Source organism: Pinus tabuliformis, chromosome 3_2 (genome assembly GCF_031772625.1).
Source record: "Pinus tabuliformis cultivar Carrire ecotype Pingquan chromosome 3_2, CPIR1, whole genome shotgun sequence".
Classification (NCBI taxonomy): Eukaryota; Viridiplantae; Streptophyta; class Pinopsida; order Pinales; family Pinaceae; genus Pinus; species Pinus tabuliformis.
The window spans coordinates 54,689,155-54,709,806 of NC_142302.1; the positions used below are offsets into that span (position 1 = coordinate 54,689,155).

The 20,652-nt window shown below is 38.7% G+C and overlaps 1 protein-coding gene across 1 annotated transcript in view; it reads right to left on the reverse strand.

Annotated features, from left to right (window-relative positions):
- Positions 1-245: 245 nt before the first annotated feature.
- LOC149179775 (serine carboxypeptidase-like 27) overlaps positions 246-20,652 on the reverse strand; it is a 69,822-nt gene continuing 49,415 nt past the window's right edge. The window contains exons 5-10 of the mRNA XM_089415809.1: positions 2,635-2,720; positions 2,198-2,461; positions 1,394-1,527; positions 1,182-1,277; positions 933-1,038; positions 246-712 (exon numbers count right to left, since the gene is read on the reverse strand). Coding sequence (XP_089271935.1) covers positions 548-712; positions 933-1,038; positions 1,182-1,277; positions 1,394-1,527; positions 2,198-2,461; positions 2,635-2,720 — 851 coding nt within the window. The 3' untranslated portion in view covers positions 246-547. The remainder of the gene's footprint in view (positions 713-932; positions 1,039-1,181; positions 1,278-1,393; positions 1,528-2,197; positions 2,462-2,634; positions 2,721-20,652) is intronic.

Here is a 20,652-nt window from a genome sequence, read left to right on the forward strand (position 1 = left end):
GGATTGCAAGTTTTGATAATATTCTAGAATTTGATGGACCAGAGTAAGATTAAATAATTGACTTCGCTCCTGTTCATCAAATTCTGAAATATTCTCTGAAAGTTCACCACTTAATCATAAATAGTTATACTTCAGCTAGATCAACTATATCATATAATATTTCTTTTCAACTAGCCCTTAGATTACAGAAATGAAAAAACTTAGTCATCAAGACTATGTTATGTCATTGAATGTATTAAGCCCTTGTAGTACATATGAAGTTTACAAATGTATGATCTTGCTTGCACTGAATGTTCCATATAATATCAGTAATTCCTTTATGTCAATCTCAAAACGGTAAGTAATAATTAAAAAAGATACGAAAGCATTCCTGGACTTCTTCATTATGCACACTCCATGATTGCATGATATAATCACTGTTGAATTGTTGTTGTTGTACAACCAGCTTGAATTTAGAACTCTCTTCTAGTAATAAATGAAGAAGCTTAATTTTAGAGATTATAAGTAGATGAGTTAGCACTAGGATCTTCTCTGGCTTTAACAATGGCTACAAAGTATCTACAAGCTCTGTGGATACCGGCATCGGTTTTCCTTCTAAGAATGACTTGAAGAGTATGAAGGCCTTTCTAGGTTCATGCCGTGGAACCTCGTGACCTGCTCCTCTGATTGTTACAAATGTCAGCCCTTCGTATACTTGAGTCCATCCTCCCACCTGACAATCATAGGCAACTATGAACATTCATACTTATACTAGCACAGGTCCTGTTGAAAATTCGGGACTCATCTCTGCCACCATTGCACAACGGCAATTTTGTTTCTCTATCCTATGAGAAATAGAACAAAGGTAGGCATCATAACAAATGTATTGAAATTTGATCTACAGCTACCCATGGCATTTTCATGCTTTTATAAACAAGAGAAAGATGACTCGCCTGCTCATTGTCATACCAAGGATGCCAGTGAGTAACCGTGGGAAGTTTAAGAGCATTTATAGAATTTCTGGTCGATGTTACTGGAATCACAGCATCTGTATCTCCACTGCATGTCAACGAACATCAATATCAGTTTTTCTACAGAGGACTTATGATAAAAGACAAAAGCAAAAGACCAACAAGAAATATTGTATCTGTTTCCTATGCGATCTTCTGACTAAAGAAATGACGTGCGTGGTGAGTTGTGACCTGAACATCCAAATGCGTAGTCCAGCTCTTATGAGCTCTCGGTAAATTGACAGCATCGATCTGGGAGAGTCTCCCCAGTGATCACCAACTGCTTCACTGTAGATAGGAATGCAAATAGCCAAATTAGTGAATGAACGTTGTTTTACAGATAATGGAAAAGCAGCAGCACAAGGTCGAAAACATGTTACCATTTTAATAATAAGACCACAAACCTGCAAGTCGTCCACCTATAAGGAATTCCTGTAACATTGGCGTGAAGAGCCTTTTGTACCTCAGGTAGATTGAAGTAAATCTCGGAATATCTTTGAGTGCAAGGATCATACTCCCCAAACAAATGCCTCCATGGCTGCCAACAAATGACTGTGAGAGAGAGTATTTGACCTTCTAGTAGTTGTGGGTGTTTGTCAACCAGAGATTACGAGTTAAAATACAACTCACTTTAAATCACAATGCAACAAATTGTGTTGGGGTAGTTTGGTTAAATTTGATTGGGTTATAGAATCAATTTACCATTGGCGGTTTTTGGGGTTCCCATTTTAATAACCCATATTTTTTGCTCATGGTATTCTTACGTAATATAATTTATTTAAAGGCATAAAGACTCCATTTTAATGGGCCTAAGTTGAGCAGAGGGTTCAATTGGCTGGGCCGGGACATTGGCCAGCTTGGCTGCTTTTAAGTGAAGGCGGTTGGTTTTAAGCCATTAGAGAATAATAGATTTATTGTTGGCTGGTTTTTCACCACCATGTGCCCAAAATCACCATTGTGAACCTAATAACTTTGACTCGTTCACCAAGTTTACCCTAACATTGTGGACCTCAATGCCAGGGAAAAGAAAAGATGTTTAATTTGAAGAATCAAGGCATCAATCATTGAGTCCAATCTTATTTTTACTGTGTCAAATGAGAAAAATACTAACAAATGGTCAAACGGTAAAAATACAGGGTTGGACTTTCCGCATGCCCGTAAGCTAATCTGCTAGAACATAAAATGCTTAATATATCTAATATACTTACTTTCCCTTTTCTTTGTTCGTTTCCATATGTTCCATTATCGTTTGAGCAAGGAGGGGTATAGATGCTATATGGATCGATTTTCCCCATTTCCGCATTAGCATAATCTAATGCCATATCACATAAAGCTGACGGATGCAAAAGAGATGAAAAATCACACAGAATATTGAGCAGTCGGTAGGTGTTGTCAGATATCAAACCATGAGACCACAGATATTCAAAAATCCCTACAGAATCATGGAAATCATCTGCAACTGCATTGCCCACCTGCAAGAACCATGTTTTTCCTTTTGTTAATAACAAGATAAGAATATAACAAACCCTTTTCCTCCTTTTTGACCCTACTTAAGACCAAATGAATTATGGTTTTCCATTTGTCCTCCAATTTATTTTGACATTAACATGGACATTTTATCCATAATCACAACAGAGGATCTTACCATATATCCCTTCAGATTAATGACTGGATTTGCAAGGCTCTTGTTGCGTTTATAGATGACTTGAGCTAACTGAGGAACATAATGCCCTGGGAGAAAACCATATTGAAAAGAACCGATTCTAGTTAATTTAGCTCTGTGTTATGACATAGATCCACAATTATGCTGGTGACAAAGAAAATCCCTCTAAACTCTAAACTCAAGATCATGATACCTTTCAGATGAGGAAAAGCTTGATATCCTTAAGTCAATAGTTTCTTTATCAAAAACTGAAGACCTAGTAACTGATAAAACTTGCAACATTTGAAGTCAAAGTCCATTGTATTAGTAGGCAGGTAGAACCTCAATATATAGTGTAACTATTTCCGTCCAGCACTATCGAGCAAGATATCTTGGCTAAAACTTTGATGCAAGATAATACCCTTCATTCTTAGTGAATAAATGTGCTATTTTGTGAAAAGTTGAAAATCATTATTAAACACTTGATTTTTATCAAGTAGATATTGATAAGAAGTTAATATTAGAAAATCTAGTTTCCACTTAGAGACAAAAATCTTTGCTTCAATGCACTAGTAGATTGATATAGAGCAGAGTTATTTACCTGGTGGTTTGGACTTTTCGTTGCAGCAAACATAGACAAAGTGGGAGAAAGAAACTAATAAAGAGGAATATTGTAAATGTTGTTTGTGTGCATCGTGGACAATTTTTTTGAAGTTTGCATTAAGTGGTATCGATGATCATGTCTTGGGCTTGAGAGACTTTCTTATGGCTTGGAGAGAAGAAATTTGAATTTTTACAAGGAATTTCTCCACGGTGCAACAAGATGCCACTGAAGATTACAAAACGGAAATTGTCTGGGCCCATCAGAAACTGGAGGAAGTACTCCAAGTAGTAAAGGAAGAACTTCATCCATCTTAAATCCATCATCTAGAGGAATTGGGAATATGTTAAAACATAGGAAGGATGTACACAGATATGATGGTAACCTTGAGGCTGAAACTAAGGCCCTACATAGCGAAACTTAAGCTGTAGAGAAGTTATCTAATATTTCTGATTTCATTAATCAAGAGAATATGCAGTTTCTTATCATAAAGTTTGAAGTCAAAGCAGTCATGTGATGGAAGAGTTACAATACTGTATGAAGAGAATAAGGCATTAATCATCCTACAACAGAGGGATCTTTTCTAAAGGTAATGAAGGAGGAACATTGGCTTCAAGACGATGAGCAACCTTTGTTCAAATAATTTAAAACCATAAGAAAGATGCCAAATAGTAGTTTACACTGGAGCGAAATTATCCAAGGGACTTCATATATTAGCTAGCAATTTGCAAACAGTTTTGAGATCCCCTATCCAGACAGAAAATAAGATGAGGCTTATGACCTGTCACATATGGAGGAAGTTCTTAAGATGGAACAAAAAGCTGAACTTCCAAAGTGTTATAAGATAAGAGACAACTGAAACAAGTAAAAGGATGAGTTTGCTTCAACTTCAACCGAAGTTAGGAGGGAAGGAATTTAAACAAGTTCACCAAACTAATTATGAAGAAAAAATGAATGGTTATTGTTACCGCTCAAAGTAGCAGGGGATCCCTAAAGGGAAAATGCTAGACCAGGGGCAACAAATGGAGACTTAGCCCACTGTCACTTCAGCTAAGGCTCCCTACTCTTTACAGACTTTCACCGATGGGAGGAGACCCGGTATATTATGGAGTCACCAATGAAGGATAAATCAATAAGTGGATGTGGAGTGACCCAAATAATTCCTCTCTAGAAGAGTTTGAAGGATAGAGCTCGCTTGCTTTCTAAGCAAGGTACAATGTCTTCTAGGAGAGGAATGGGAGGATTTGAGAGTTAGGTTTAGGGGGTATGACTTGCAAAAGAGTTTCCCAATCCCTAAAATCCTTATTGAAATTGGTATCCTGGATGGTTCTTGAAGAATTGTCTTTTCAAAGGAACGGGACCACACGGGACCAAGTGGACCCAGCCTAGGTTAGGAGGTAAGAGTTTAGCAACCAATGATGTTCTTAACCCAGACAAGGAGGGGGAAATGATCAAAGAAAGGATTTCCCTTAAAGGTGTTGATTTGATCCTATGAGGCACTAGCCTTGGGGATACTAGGGCAAAGTTTGATCTCGGAGCTAGGGCTTGGCTTTTCTCACAACTCCACCATCGGAATCACTTCAAAATTGGAAGAGGCCTTGAGGAGACATCGGTGTAGGGGGGCTAGGAGATCGAACTTTTTGGAGAGCTATTTTTTGGGGAAAATGATGCCCTAGGTGACCCAACCTGGCTAGACCTAGGAAAATGTGAAAAAGGATTGATTTTCGGTGACCAACTCTTAGTAGATCAGTGCCTTAGTCTTGGGAGAATGGATTCTATGATAAATATGAATGAGGACCTTTGGTTCTTAGTCAAAGAGGCCCCAGACCAGTTCACTAGCCTTCTAGGTCAAAGAGAAGCAATCTCACAACTTTTATACTTCGATGTGCAAAAGATGATGGCTTATCAAGGTGAATTCATTGATAGAATTACCCCTAGGATATTTCATTCAAATTACATGGCCCATTCATGAGAGATGTTATATAGAGACAAAATTCCACAATTTAGGCACTAAATGCATGCAACAATTAACCCTAAAATAGAGAAAATCCTAGTACAATGTATATGACAAAGTAAAACAAGAATAGCATTAAAATCATGTACTTACATGTAATAGAGTATATCCAACCATCCACAATTTGACAATAGAGAAGCTCCAAGATAACATAAACCAAATCCAGACATCAAAATTCATACACAAAACTCCAATTCATCCTCTAAGAAAAAGTGTGAAATTCTCAAGAGAGAGAAGAGATCCAATCCAAAGTGATGATGAGCAAATGAACTCATCTCACTTGTATTTATACACTAATGAGGAGTTCGAATTAGTCTTGTTGGCCTACATAAGCCCCAAAAATAAAATAATGTGCTAATAATCTAACTCTTGGTGACAAGCCCACCAAACTAGTTCACAAATGAAAGAATAAGCCTCTTAAGAGGTCAGATGATGAATAATACATGTCGTAGGGCCCTCCAAGAGGCTTGATGAGGTCCATAAGTGCCATAGTGAAGAATAGGACCTTCAAAAGTGATGGACAAAGTGTTGACCCCTTGTTTTCCAAATAATAAACCTGTGGTGCTCCCAGTAGGTGGGGGGCACAATAATAAACCCATGGGTCTCCAAATGCGTCAAAGATGTGTGTAGATCATCTACAAGGTCTCTGATGATGGTGTAGGTGATTCCACATCATCCTACAAGTCCTGGGTCAGTTTCCAAGTGTATGGTACATCTGTGGGGCCAGTTGGGCAAAGGTGAACCAAGTGTATCTTCCTCGTCCAATAGGTGAATCTTGAGAAATCTCTGAACATCCTCAAGGATCCATGGAGTAATGTCTACTGTTGTGGAGGCCCATGGCTCTCAACACACACCTTAAATGTCCCAACATAGCTCTCTAAAGGATTAGGACCCCATATAGGGAGACCAAACCCAAGATGGAAACCATCTGCAATCTTGCATAAAATCCAATGTGTCCCCTAGCCTTCCAATACAACTAGTCATTAGAGAAATTGAGTAAATGAGTTTACCAACGATGGACCATACGTGGGGACTTCATAATGGCCTGCCCTTCCATAATGGGCTTCAGGATGTGCCAAGGTCTCCTAAACTCCAAATGGGGTTAACCAAGTATCATATTAGGTGGTTTCTACATCTAAAAGGGATAATATGTTCAAGGTACATCATTCAAAAAGTGGTGGCATGTGACAGATAGGTGAATGAAGTAGAGGATGAGAAGGGGCATCCCTGGGCCACATGCTGGGGTGCAAGGGTAGCTAATAAAAGGAAAGCCCACATTTGGGTTTATAATGTATTGGAGAGAGAAATCGTGGTACATGAGGTGCCCCAGCCTTCATTTTTCCACCCTTCTTATATGCCTTTTGCCTTTTTATGATTTTTCTTAAATTAACTGCTCGGGGCTCAAGTGGTAAGAGCATGATGCATAAGATATAGCAGTGAATACCCCCTTTTAAGGTAGGCCAATTCATTGCCCACTATGGGTTGGGACAATCATGGCTTCTTATATGATGAAGGAGGCTCATAGGACCTATAGGAACTAGGGTGATGGCCATGATGATGGAATAGAGCTTATGTATTGGCTTTTGCCCACATGCTAAATGTGTTTGTCTCGGACATCTTTTGCATTTTGAGGTACATTTTCCTATTGACTATGGCCAAATATGCTTTTATCTTTCTTTTTAGTTACATCAACTTCCAGGGCATCATTCCAGGCCTAACCCAAGGTGTGGGCAAGGGGAAGGGGTGAGCTAACCCTATGTGGATCTAGTGGAGGAATGTGGACCCAAGTGGGAGAAATAATGAATGGGGTAATATATGTGGATAAGGGAGTAGGACCACGCAACAAAAATCAGGGTTTCCCGTGAAATACCATCCCTAAAGCCAAATGCTCAGTAAAAGAGATCCCAAGGGACTAGAATCCAAGGTTAATATTCCAAAAGGAGTCTAGAGGACAAGAGCACAGACCTATCCCATTCTTTCTGCCAAATCCCCCAATTAATCCATGCCCAAATGTGTCCATGATAAGCAAATTGTAATACTCAATTACCAAATGGCAAGGCTTACCTTTAGGTTCAGGAGGCCCACCTTCAAACATACGATCATGGCAAATGGGTGAGGGACCACATGGCTGGCTCAGGTGGCAAAGAAATGGCACATTGAGCTCGCTGGTGGTTGCAAGGGGCTATTGGCTGCTGGCTGAGGACCATCTTGGAGAAAAAAAAAATCTCCTAGGGATATCACCCACAAAATGGTGGGTAATAGTTATCAAAACTAGAAACATCAAAAGAAGAATGGTTGAATATGGCAAGAGGGAGTTCCAATCAGTAGTCATGAATGTAGAGTTGATGATGGTCATAAATTTGTCATCAAAACTAGAAACATCAGAAGAGAAATAATTGAACATGACAGGATGTAGTTCCAATCAGAAGTCATGATTGTGGAGTTGATGATGGTCATAAATGTGTTGTGTACCTAGATAATTTAAGGACCAATAGAAGACTAGAGGGAGCAAGAGAAAATACATACTAGTGGGACATTAGGAATAAAACTAAACAAAAGGAAGAGGATTCTCCACCTATATATGCAGAAATTTTGATATATTGATCAGTCTATTGCATTGAAAAAGAGAAGGAACCAGAACCACAGTTGTCAAAGAGCACCCTTCATACAAACTGCAAGGTAGAAAATTGGATGTATTAGATTAGTCTATTGCATTGAAGAAGGAAAGGAACTAGAACCACAAATGCAAAAAAAATGCCTCTCGTATCAACTGTAATGTACAAGATAAAGTATGTGACTTTGTCATATAATTCAGTACCAATGAATATTTTGGAAGATTCTATGCAATTTTTTGTTTAAATATGTCGAAGAAGTTGTTACCACTCAAACTAGAAGGGGTCCTAAAAGGGGATCCTTGAAGGGCTACTACTAGGCTAAGGGAAAAAAATGGAGCAATAGCCCATTGTCACCTCAGCTAAGGCTCCCTACTCTTTACGAACTTTCACCGATGGGAGGAGACCCATTATGATGAGGATCACTAAATGGATAGACCAATGATAGGGTGAGGGGTGATCCTAGAAGCCTATTCACAAGAGAGGCTCAAATATGTGGCTTGCTTGCTTTGGAGGCAAGGTTTAAAGCTCTCAAGGAAGGGCTTAAGGGGAATTTCAAGGTTTAGGTTTAGGGTATGTATCTTATAATGGAGGTTCCTAGGCCTTGAAATTCTTGTGAAAGCTTGGATTCCTAGTGATCCTTGAAGAATTACCCTTAATAGTGTATGGGACCACACGGGACCAAGTGGACCCGGGGGTAGGTCAAGGGGGTAGGGTTTAGCAACCAATGATATGCTTGACCTATTTCGAAGGGGGAAAGGGACCAAAGAAAGAATTTTTAATGCAAGACAATGTGAGGGTCCCAATGAGGCTTCTAGCCTAAGGAAACCAAGGGCAAGATTCAATCTCGAGGCTAGGGCTTGAGATATCTCAAAATCCCATCGTCGGAATTTCTTCAAAATTGGAGGGCACCTAGGAGACACACCAGCGCAGTAGGGGCCAAGAGATCGAACCTTTTTGATGGGTGGTTTGCAAGATAAATGATGCCCTAGGAGACCTAATGGGATAGGCCTAGAAAAGGAGAGGGAGTTGGATGAGAAAGGTTTAAGATGATCACCTTTGGGTGGACCAATGCCTAATCCTTTGGGGAGAAATGGAGTCAGGTAGAATTATGACTATGGACCTTCGAATTTTCTAGGTCAAGGAGGCCTCAAAGACAACTTTGCTTGGCACTAGGGCAACAACAAAAGCAGCTTCAAAGACTTTATACTTCGTTTTGCAAGATAAATGACTTATCAAGATGAATTTCAATAATGAAACATCCCTAGGGACATTCATTCATTATACATGAAGCATTCACTATCCAGAAATAAAATTTCCACAACTTCGCACAAGAGATGCAACAAATAAGCCCAAGTATAGCGAAATCCCAGCAACAATGTACGTGACAAAATTAGAAAGAAATAATAACATTAAAACATACTTACATGTATAAGAATATATCCAACCATCCAAAAATTTTCCATCAAGAAGCTCCAAGACATGAAAATTATCCAAACATCAAAATTCATTCCATTCTCCAAAAATTCATCCACCAAGAAGGAATAGCGAAAATATCTAAAGAGATACAAGTCTAAACCAAGTGATCATCACTTCTATTCATACACTTCTAGTGAGTTCGATTTAGCTACTTGGGCCTACATTAGCACCTAAAATAAAATAATGTGCAAAACAACTAACTTTTAGTGACAAGCCCACCAAACTAGCTCATAAACAAAAGAATAAGCCTCTCAAGAGGTTGAATGATCAATAATACATGTCGTTGGGCCTATGAAGAACCCTGATGAAGTCCATAAGTGCCACAATGATGAATAAGACTCCCAAAAGTAGTGGACAAAGTATTGGCCCCTTGTTCTCCAAATAATAAACTTGTGGTGTCCCAATGGGTGTGAGGGCGCACAAGTAACCTCATGGGCCTCCAAGTAGGTCGAAGATTCCTATAGACCATTTGTAAGGGCTCAAATGATGGTGTATGTGATGCCACATCAGCATACAAGTCCTGGGTCATCTACCAAGTGTATGGTACAACATAAGTCACTAGGTTCGTGTTTGTGTTCGAGTTCGGCGACCTTGAAATTCGAATAAAGTTCAGCATCTAAAATTTTGCCGATAAAGTTCGACATAAAATTCGACATAGAAATTTGAAAGTCAAATTCAAATTCCATAATGTAAATTGCAAACACATAAGATTATTGCTCAAACATTTAAATCATTTCCACATAATTTTATAAACCATGAAAGCGAGTGCCAATAAAGAACCAACTTCCATACATGTAACATAGTAAACAAGGTGAGAAATTCATCATAGACATTCGCACCCATATCAAATTCAACAAAACCATGGGCCATATCAGATTTCATATATTGAAAAACAATCTGATAAAAAAGTATTCAAAATATATAAACTCGAAAGTTTAAAGTAGCTTGGCAGTTTTAGAAAATTGTTCATGCAAAAAGTAAACTAGAAATCTAAAACAGGAACACAAGTTTTATTCTTGATGTTCATGTGGCCCACTTGTTATATCAAAAAGTTCTATATCATTAAGAGCAGTGGGACTTGTGAATCCGCTAGATGCTTCAGCATCAGATTCATCACTCAATTCCCTGTTAATGTCACTATCAATGTACAAATCAGCTTCATCCATTGATGCATTTGGAACATGATCAGTCCACAGAGTAGAGGAATTGGATGACTCTTTAGCCACATTTTTCAAAGCCAACTGCAAATTACTACGAACATAAACAAGATCTTCTAATCTTCCAGATAACAATATATTTCTTTTCTTGGAATGAATGTGGTCAAAGAAACTCCAATTCCCTTCACATGCTGATGCACTTGATCCCTGGCTTAAGATACGAATTGGAAAATTTTTGCAATTCTAGTGCCCTTGAACCATAAAATTCCCACCATACTACTAGATCACTTCTGCTCCTATCATACTTTTTTTATTGTGTTCCAAATAACCCTTCTTCTAACCTGTATGCCCTCAACTGACTTCTAACCAAACCTGCAGTTTCTGGATTTGGATTTAGCTTCTCCAGTGTTGCGGGGGAGTGCCACCCCCCCCCCCCCCGATCCCACTCCCAATCCGCGCTCTAGGAGGGAGCAACTCGAGAGCGGGTCGGGAGTGCACTCCCGAAAAGAGAGCGATTTCGGGAGCACGCTCCCTAAAAAAATTTCGCTCCCTACCTTTTCGGGAGTGTTTTCAGGAGCATTTAGCCTTTTTTGCAAAAAAGAATTTGCAGTAATGTTCGAAATGCAATTTTTTTTCAAAGAAACAAATAAGTTTTGAGTGGGGTAGCTTAATGATCAAGCCTATGGCCCTTAATCAAGCCTATGGATCCTTAATCTTCATTTTCATCCTTTTACTTAAATTTTTAACATTACCATGAAATGACTCAAGATGTTTGAGAGTGGTTCCGACTTCATTGGATTTCATATGGAGAAAGTAGAATTTTAGATTTCATTCAAAATCCAGCAAACTTATCAATTTTTCAGGATTTCAGGATTGGGGGATTGCAATGTTTCCATTGAACTTTGTCATGTATTAGGGTATGGAAGTCGTATTTAATCAAGAGCACCAATCCCTCTATGTACCTTGATGTTAGTGACATTGGTTGTCGAACTCCTCTATCACAACCCTCCTAAAAATGTACGCATCACTCAAACAAAATCTTGACTTGGCATGCTATGCTTTTTCTATCTTATGTTAATGCTTAGAGGGTGATATTAATGGCAAAGATCCCGATTTTCCAACAAGACTACAAAATTAGACATTTCTCGTGGTGGCAAGAGGCCCAAGCATAAGAAATAGATAATAGATTTACTTGTCTTTTCTAGTTTCTAGTAGTTTTTATATCTATTGACTCACTCTTATTTATTATGATATTTTTTTAAACAATATATGACAATTTAAGTTTGAAGTTGGCAATTATAACTCATTAGTAATGAATTATGAATATGATGCTTCATGAAAGTTGAAAGTTGTTTCATTTCATTTCATTTCATGTTAGATATTATTTGTTGTAATGGTTACACTTCGCTTACAAGTACAACTTTGGTGATCAATGATGATAAATGTTATATATTGAATTTTGAAAGCTTGAAACTTTAAGATTGATGAATCATGAGAGTCAATATGTTGTATGTTACTATGTTACTAACTTGTGGACGTGGTTGATGAAGATTATAACTTCTAGATGATTGTTGTTATATGGTTCAATCTATGTTTTTTTTTTTTATGTTTTTTATATCTAATTCATCATTCTACATGTTTTTGTTTATATGTATCAAAATAAAAATAAAAAAATAATATATATTATATATTATATATAAAAAACACTATGGGATTCGCTCCCAAACAGGGAGCTTCCGAAAATGTCGCTCCCGCACCAGTTTTCGCTCCTGCTCCCAAGTAACATTGAGCTTCTCAATCGCCTAGATAGTCCATTCATGAATGGTTAGCAACACACAAGGCAACAACACTTAACATAGCAACAACATCAACAACAACAGAGTTGCGCGAGACAAAGGCAAGAGGAAGATTGTCGACAGCGCAGAGGCGGAGCAAAGCTACAAGTTCAAGGAAGATCCACTTGTATAAAGAGCAGCTTTGGAGATTGAAGCAAAGAGGCGACAACACAACAAAAGGATTGCACAAAGATAGAGAGAGAAGCAGAGACTAGAGGGGGCAGAGAAGAAGTTGCAAGAGGTTGAGCAACAACTAAGGGAAGAACGAGAGTTGTGTATAATGGAGAAGGAAGCACAATAGGAACACGAACAGCAGGAAGCACAGTATTCACACATTGAGGAAACTACACAGATACAGGTTAATGAATCAGAACAACTGGCAGATAGCAAACAGGGTGAGCAGTTGTAGGAGCAGGACTTTGCTCAGGAGATTGAACAGATATTGGAACAAATGGAAACAGATGTGGTTCAACTGGAGCAGGATCAGGATACAGACCTCATGCCCAAGGAACCAGAGGTCACTCCATAGGTTTCACCAGATCCAGGAGCAGAGCAAGTCCCAAGTGATCAAGGAGATACTGAAATCCTTGAGGACAATCTGGAAGCAGATGCGCACAACATATCCTTTGATGAGTCACAACACAGAGTTGTGCAATTGTGTAGAGTGCCCACTCCGGATGTCCATGCATCTCCTGCGCATTTTCAAGAATGAGTGATCGTGTCTGATGTGCGCAGACATCCAGCTGCATTGGCCGATGCTACAAAGGCATATGTCGAAGCCACCAGCTCAAGTGTGAGATTCTTGATAGTTGAGAATGAGCGCATGGCTAAGGAATTGCAAGCGACCAAGTAGAGAGAAGAGCAAGCTACAGCATCCGCTAGAGTAGAGTGGAAGAAAGCAATACTCGATGAAGTATCGTCTCTCGAGATAGTCATGCAGAAGTTGTACTTCAGGTTCATCATCGTGCATAAGTCAGTTGTCCATCTTAATGGTTGACAGCAATGATGTGCTAGGAGAGCACACATCTTGACAGACATACAAACTGTTGTCGATTAGATGCAGATATGGACAATGAGGTACAAGGGAGCCTTGTTGTACTTGCCAAAGATGATGAAGCCAAAGTTAGTGGAGTTGAAAGCACGCATCCGAAGTCAGATCCGGAACTATGAGGAACTCCTTCTGCTTTCCATTTTGTGATGTCTTTCAGCTCGCGTGTTCCCTTTCAGGCTACGTACTATTAGAGGCTTCTAAGGGACACACTCCTCTTCCCTTTTGTGTGTTAGAGCCTCTTCATGCATCTCCCTTGACTTGCTACAAGGCCACACCCTTGCTTCCAACAAAGACATCTTGCTTACCTCTGCGCGTGATCGTAGTCAAGGCGATACCGTACTACCCACTACTGGGACTCCTACTCTAAAAAGTCTAAGGTCTAGTTGGGATTTCTTACAAGGGAGATCCCCTAACATGTTGGCGGGTTCAACACCATCAACAACTAGGTATGGTGCTTAGAGGGATATAGATTTTAAAAGTTTGCTAGTAGGGGAGAAGAAAGATCCATTGGGCATGGAGTCATGTTAAGTTGATGATTTTCTAGTGAGAAGATGAAGAGATGAGGGATCTTTCTACAGGGGCAAGGTAGGCAGTTCTTCTGGTGTTTTTGTTTAAATTCGTTGTAGAAGGGTGAGCAGAAGAATGATGAAAAATGACATATAAAGCATCTAACTGGAAGGATGAATTTTAAATGTCATTAAAGAGGAAAAACATTGATTGTTTAGCAAACTATAACAGAGCACTTTGACAATGTATTCTGAGATAAATCCTTGCTTGGATAAACAAGAAGACATACATTCAAAGCATGATAATAACAAAGAGAAAACTTACAATACAAAGAAGCACATCACCATTAGTAGCTGACACAAGAATCCCTGTAAATCAGACCTTTGTCTTTTCATTCATTGGAAAAATATATCAGAAAAATGCAGCACATGGTGCCTTTTCTTCTAAAACCTGACCAACCCTTGCTTCATCAAGATTACATCAAAAATAGATCAAAGAGGATCAGTTCCCACCTCTAGGAACCAAATTCCCTAAAAGGAGTTATGTTTCTACCTAATGTAGCGAATATAGAATTGCTTTTCTAAAATCTAGGAATTGTTTGACCAAGGCCTTTTCAAGCAAATTTACATTAAATACGGAGTCTGAATTGAGTTTCAAGGCCCTTAAACACCTCAAAACATTAACCATGACCATAAAAACAAATTACATAAATTTTAGACATGAACTCTACAATCAAAAGGCTCACTGTGTGGAAACGTAGCACAAAAGCGCAACAAATTGATGGTTCATATAGCTCTGGTCACTTTCTAAACTGCTCAATGACTGATGCACATGTGAAATAGCCTAGACATCATCAACTTCCCCTTGAGAAACCTCATTTCATTCTACAGAGCTTCCATTTCTCAAAAACTCCACCTACAGTAAAAGCACAGCGCCTGAGCACAACAACTAAAATTTTTCAAATATCTCCTAAACAATGAACCGAATTGAGCTGATTTTTTGTCAGCGGGCTAATATAATTATAATGCTTCTCCACAAAAAATTGAGCTAAATCTAAGTCACGAATTTCGAGAAAATCCAAAAATGGTTGTAAATGACAGTGGCTCATTTCTCAAAAACCATGAAGCATTTTGACTTAAAATTAAGTGAGTTTACTCATCTCATCTGATGCATCTCCTGTACAAATTTTATGGCAAACGCGTATAGTGTTTAAGAGATATGGTGAAAATACGTTTGCAGTGTTAGCGCAACGCATGAGGGAAAAGGCTTCTTGATACTCTAAGGCAGCAGCAACAAGGTTTGTGAAACTCCAGACCATTTATAAGGAATTGTCAAACTCCAAGATATAAGTTGCAAGCAAAGTTTAAACGTTTTACACAAGCCAAAAGAGAAAATGCAGTCGCTGTCTCTAAGCACAACGCCTCCCCTATAGACTTTGCGTAGCGAACCCCAAGCGATGTCTAGCAAGCTTTCGATGGAAGAATGAATGGCTCTCTGGTATTTTTGGATGTTAAACAAGCCTTTGAACTCCCATGGTGACAAAACTCGACTTTCAAGGGCAATGATTGTGATTTTGAACCTTAATCATGAAAGCGCAGTATCTGTCAGAAGTGCAACACATGTCTCGTAACCGTTGTACTAGTGATGATGTCATGGCACAATATAATTTGACACCCTAACTGACCATACTGACCCTACAAATCTGTGCCAATGATGAGAAGACAAGACACACTATGACCTCACTCATGATTTTTTATGAGACATAACCCTAGAATCACTTAATTCAACCTTTAGGCAATCATAAACTATCTTTACATCAATCTTTCACACACTGACATATTTACATCATAAATAAAATCTTTCATTCTTTACTCAGACCAATAGCTTGATCTCTAACAGATCATAGCCCAACCTTTACACATTTGCCAAAATAAATTTAAAAGACAAAACTTGTTTTTTGACTACTATAATATAGGACACTAAGATAACATAGGAATCAGCTCGACGAGAAGAGTCTAGTGATAATGATATTGAGATCAATTCCCCTGCTCTTCATCTTCAAAAACCACGAAGAATGTGGGGCTACTAGGGTTTCCATCCATCCGTCGATTGGAGCTTCCAACTGATTCAATCCAGACAAATATTAAGAGCGTTCATTAATGGATGTTGACATCAATGACAACTCCATTCAACAGAGACTTCCTTTTGCGTTCAATTCGGCCTTAAGCTCTATCCTGCGTTTAGACTACTCGTGGCAGTGTTTCAACTTTTTAATGGCATCATTTAATGTCTAAGGCTTATGGATATCAATTCAATCTCTGAAGGATAGAGGCAACCCACTAATGAACCTTTGAACTTTTTCCTTCTCATCTTTAAGATATGGCACATATCTCAGCAATTCTAGAAACTTAGTGGTGTATTCTTCATCCGACATTGGTCCCATTCTGAGCTCATAAAATTCTTTTTCCTTGTTGTCATAATAGTTGTTTGATAAATATTTTTCTCTAAAGAGCCTTTCAAATTCATTCCAATTCAAGCCCTCTTCAGTTATGCCCTTGACATTCTTCAAATCTTCCCACCATATGTTTGTTTTTCCCTTCAAACTATAGGTGGCTACCTTTGCTTTCATGTTCTCAGAATAGTTATGGATTCTAAAGAAATTATTCATTCCAAACAACCAAGCTTCTGCATCTTCAGATTTCTTCATCTCTCCATCAAATGTGGGTGGTTTGGCATTCTTAAATTCCTCTAGCATATGATCCCTTTCTCTCCCTCTCTGATGGTTATGATGCCTCCTTATAGTAGAACTAGAATTTCTACCAGAGTGATGCCCATAAGTGCTAGATCTTCTCTCTAGGATACTCAATGGTGCATTCCCTCTCACAGTGTCTTCACTTTCCCATCTATGCCTTTTCCTAGACATGTTACCATCTTCCCCATTTCTTCTCTCTTCTTGCTCTAAGGGACTCTTCCTGTCCCTACGACTAGCTCCCAATTCGTGTTGTCTTTGCCTTTGTAAGTCTGTAAGACTCTATAATAGGACTACATTCACCTCTGCTTGCCTCTCTTGGGATTTAACAAATCTCTCATTGCAGCTTTATAGCTTCTTATTTTTTCCTTTAGGCTTCTCAGTGTGTCCATCCAATCAGGAGCTTTTCCATTCTTCGTTGATAAACTGATCTTTCCTCCTCATCCATTCTTGCTTCTTCATATCCATGTTGTGATTGGTCAGAGCTATATTGCGCCATTCTTGTCTTCATCACTTTAATCCTTAGTGTCTTCGTCTCTTATGTGTTGTCACACACACACACACACATAACTATTAGATTTAACAAAATTCAAATACATAATAGTTGTCATCACCTTGACTGGTTCTCGAAATTTTGTTGGTGCAAAGCTAGTTGAACAATAGATCACAAGTTAGCACATCCATAACAATAAAATCATTTCAATCGTTAGTGCCATGATACATAATTAATCACAAGGTAAGCATGTCAACCCTGCATGCAATCAATCAAATATAGACTGAATTTTAACACCTAAACCTTAGTTTAGTTCATTTTCTAAAAATCATTATGAGACCCCCTTTGCAGGACTTTGTTGTTACTTGCCCATGATAGATCCCATCTAGTCCAAGTGTTGAACCTGGATGCTCTAACATATCATACCACTTTGTAACACACCCCCTCCTAATCTCAAGCCCAAAACATAGGTTAGAAGGTGGTTACTACGATGACCCACGATCTAAGGTAGCGTTATGCAAACGAGGCTAATTTTTTTATATCTTTTTCAGCTTCCTCAAAACTTCAACTGGATGACACTGTTGTGTTCGTCTCGTCGAGACGATTTCGACGATACAAATTTTGTCCAATTTGGACTCCAAAATTTCAAATTATGATGCTTTGAAGCTTCATTAGTTTAAATGAGTCACCTTTCTCTTTCTGCCACGTGGTGCCTACGTGGCATGTCACGTGTGGTCATGTTGTCCATATATATATATATATATATATATATATGGCACACACACATTAAACATTTCACATATAAATATTTATACATATTTATGGTCATCGCCATCCAATGGCCCACGATGAACCAAATGATCCAACTGTTAGTGGAACCACTTCTTTCCCTTGCTAGCGTCGTGAGGGGAAAACCCCACCTCCATCCTGTTTGTTCATTCTCCACGACCCTATCGAAGGTGGTGATTAAAACAGGTGTTCCCCATCCCCTTGCTGATGACACCAAGGAGAGGCCCCGCTAACGTATTGGTCGTCAATCTCACAATTAGATCTCAATCATCCATTTGAACCTACACAAGGTCTAACAAGTAAACAGGTGTGGGCCCATTGAAGCCATGTCATCTTGGAGGTATACGTCTCAGAAGAAACTCCAACCTCGGAGGAAACTATTTTTGGCGAGAACACCATCTCAGAGAAAATCTCAACCTTGAAGAAGACTAAACCTCAGAGGAAAATTCCAATGTTCCACCAAGACTCCGGTGCGGGGAGATGCGGGTGCGGGGAGACGCATAGGGGGGACGTGTGGGAGTACCCTCAAATTTTAGGGAAATTTCGGGGGTGCGGGGAGTCGTCGAGGTGTGTGTATATATATATATATAGATATAGATATAGATATAGATATAGATATAGATATAGATATAGATATAGATATATATATATATATATATATATATATATATATATATATATAGATATAGATATAGATATATATATATAATTCAAGTTCATATTCATTGTTCACTGTTCAATAATGAAAGCATAAAAATATTAAATAGACAATTGAAATTTGAATCATTGATCCATCCTCATCATTCATTTTGATACATACATCATTCATATGACATACTCAAGTGACAAGTCTCATTATTGAATTAATTATTATTCATACATACCATGAGATTCGAAAAACAAAAATAAAAATCAATAATAAAATATTCAAATAATGCTCATGTTGTAATCAACGATTTTACACTTGTAGGCTTGCAGCTTGTTGTGTCACTGTTTTAATTTATTTTGCAATTTTTTTATTTTTTTTGCCCTGCAGGAAGAGTTTAAACAAAAAAAATTCATCATATAAATTAAAATTTACAGTGCAAATATAGTAGAATTAAATTTAAATTATTAAAATTTAAAAACAAAAAGATAAACAAAAACTAAAAATTAAATTCAAGTGACTGTGTTTTGAAGCATTTTGAAGTTTTCATTAAAATTTATATTTAAAAACTATTAAAATTTAAAACATTATAATTATAGTTTAAATAAATGATATCGAATTTAAAAAAATAAAAATATATATATTTAAAAATTATAGCAGGGCTGCAGGTTGTATGTTCACTGTTACAACATTTTTTTTTAAACTACAACATTAAAACAATTCAGATTTCAAGCTTTAATGTCTACCTGGAGGTGGAGCCGCACAACGTCAAGGACAGAGGGTTGACGACAAAGGACTCAAGAGGTCCGAGGATGCTAGGCTGTAGCTGAAACTTGAAAGTCGTGGTCAAAATTTTAAACAGCAGCAGCTAGAGCAACTGCCAACAGCAAGCCTGCAAGGGGACGCAGCACGGTGTCTCGGCTCAGCGTCTCTCAATGGCAATGACTCGGCTCACCGTCTCTCAATGGCAATGACTCGGCTCACCGTCCCTCAGCTTAGACTTTTAAGTTTTAGTTATTTAGTTTTAATTTTAGCTTAAAAAAAAAATTAATGGTTTTGATTTTTGAATTTTTGATTTTTAATTTTTAAGTCTTATTAGACAAATTTAAACGGGGACGCCCAGGCGCACCCTTTTTGGGGAGTCTAGACTCCCACACTGAAGGGGGATGCCTAGAAGCACCCTTTTTGGGGAGTCTTGGGGAGTCTAGACTCCCACACTAGGGAAACACACCCCCAAGAGACTCCCCATCCCAGGTGCGTGGGGTGCGAGGGGTGCGCGCACCTGACCCTGGGGGACGCGTCCCCGTGGAACACTGGAAAATTCTTCTCGGGAGAAAACCCTTCTTGGAGATAACCGATCTCGGAAGTTACTCTGACCTCAGAGGTGTTGATTTCTGGTAGCATCAGATGTGCTCTAAGCCTCAAAATTTGCAGGGAGGCTTGGACACATGTATTCCACAATACCCAGAAATCGTTTTGGGAAATTCCACCCGAAATCAGTTTTATTAAAATAATTAATTATTTTTAATGGGTGCCTAAGTCTAAACTTAGGAAATTAAAATAATTAAAGGGTATTAATCTAACTATGGGTGAAACTTCTAGAAGAAGACGAGGATCAAGCCAAAATGATCTGAGCCATTGATTAGGATCTAATCTGGGTCGTTGGTTCTCAACAGAAGGATTATAAGAGGAGGCTTGATGGGCATTTGGAAGACACATTGAGTGGAGATCAAAAGATTGAATTTCTGAAGCATAGTAGTTGCTAGAAGAGGAATTCGAAGTGATATTTTGCAGTGAGGGGCAGGGATAGTATCCGGAGGGAAGTTTTCCTGGGCCGGAGAGTACAAGGCAGAGAGGGCAGAACGACATCCAGAGAGGTTGACGTTGGGCCACGCAGAGCTATGCTATGGCAACGCAAAGCCTGAGAGGGAGATCGAATTCTTACTGAGGAAATCGAGTTTCAGAAGCCAAGAGACGGGGTGTGATACCGGGATGCTGAGATCTGAAATTTCCAGCTAGCAGAGGATTAGGAGGGGCAACGCAGTTCCAACAGAGGTGACGTAGAGACTATGTGGGGTTGACGCAGTT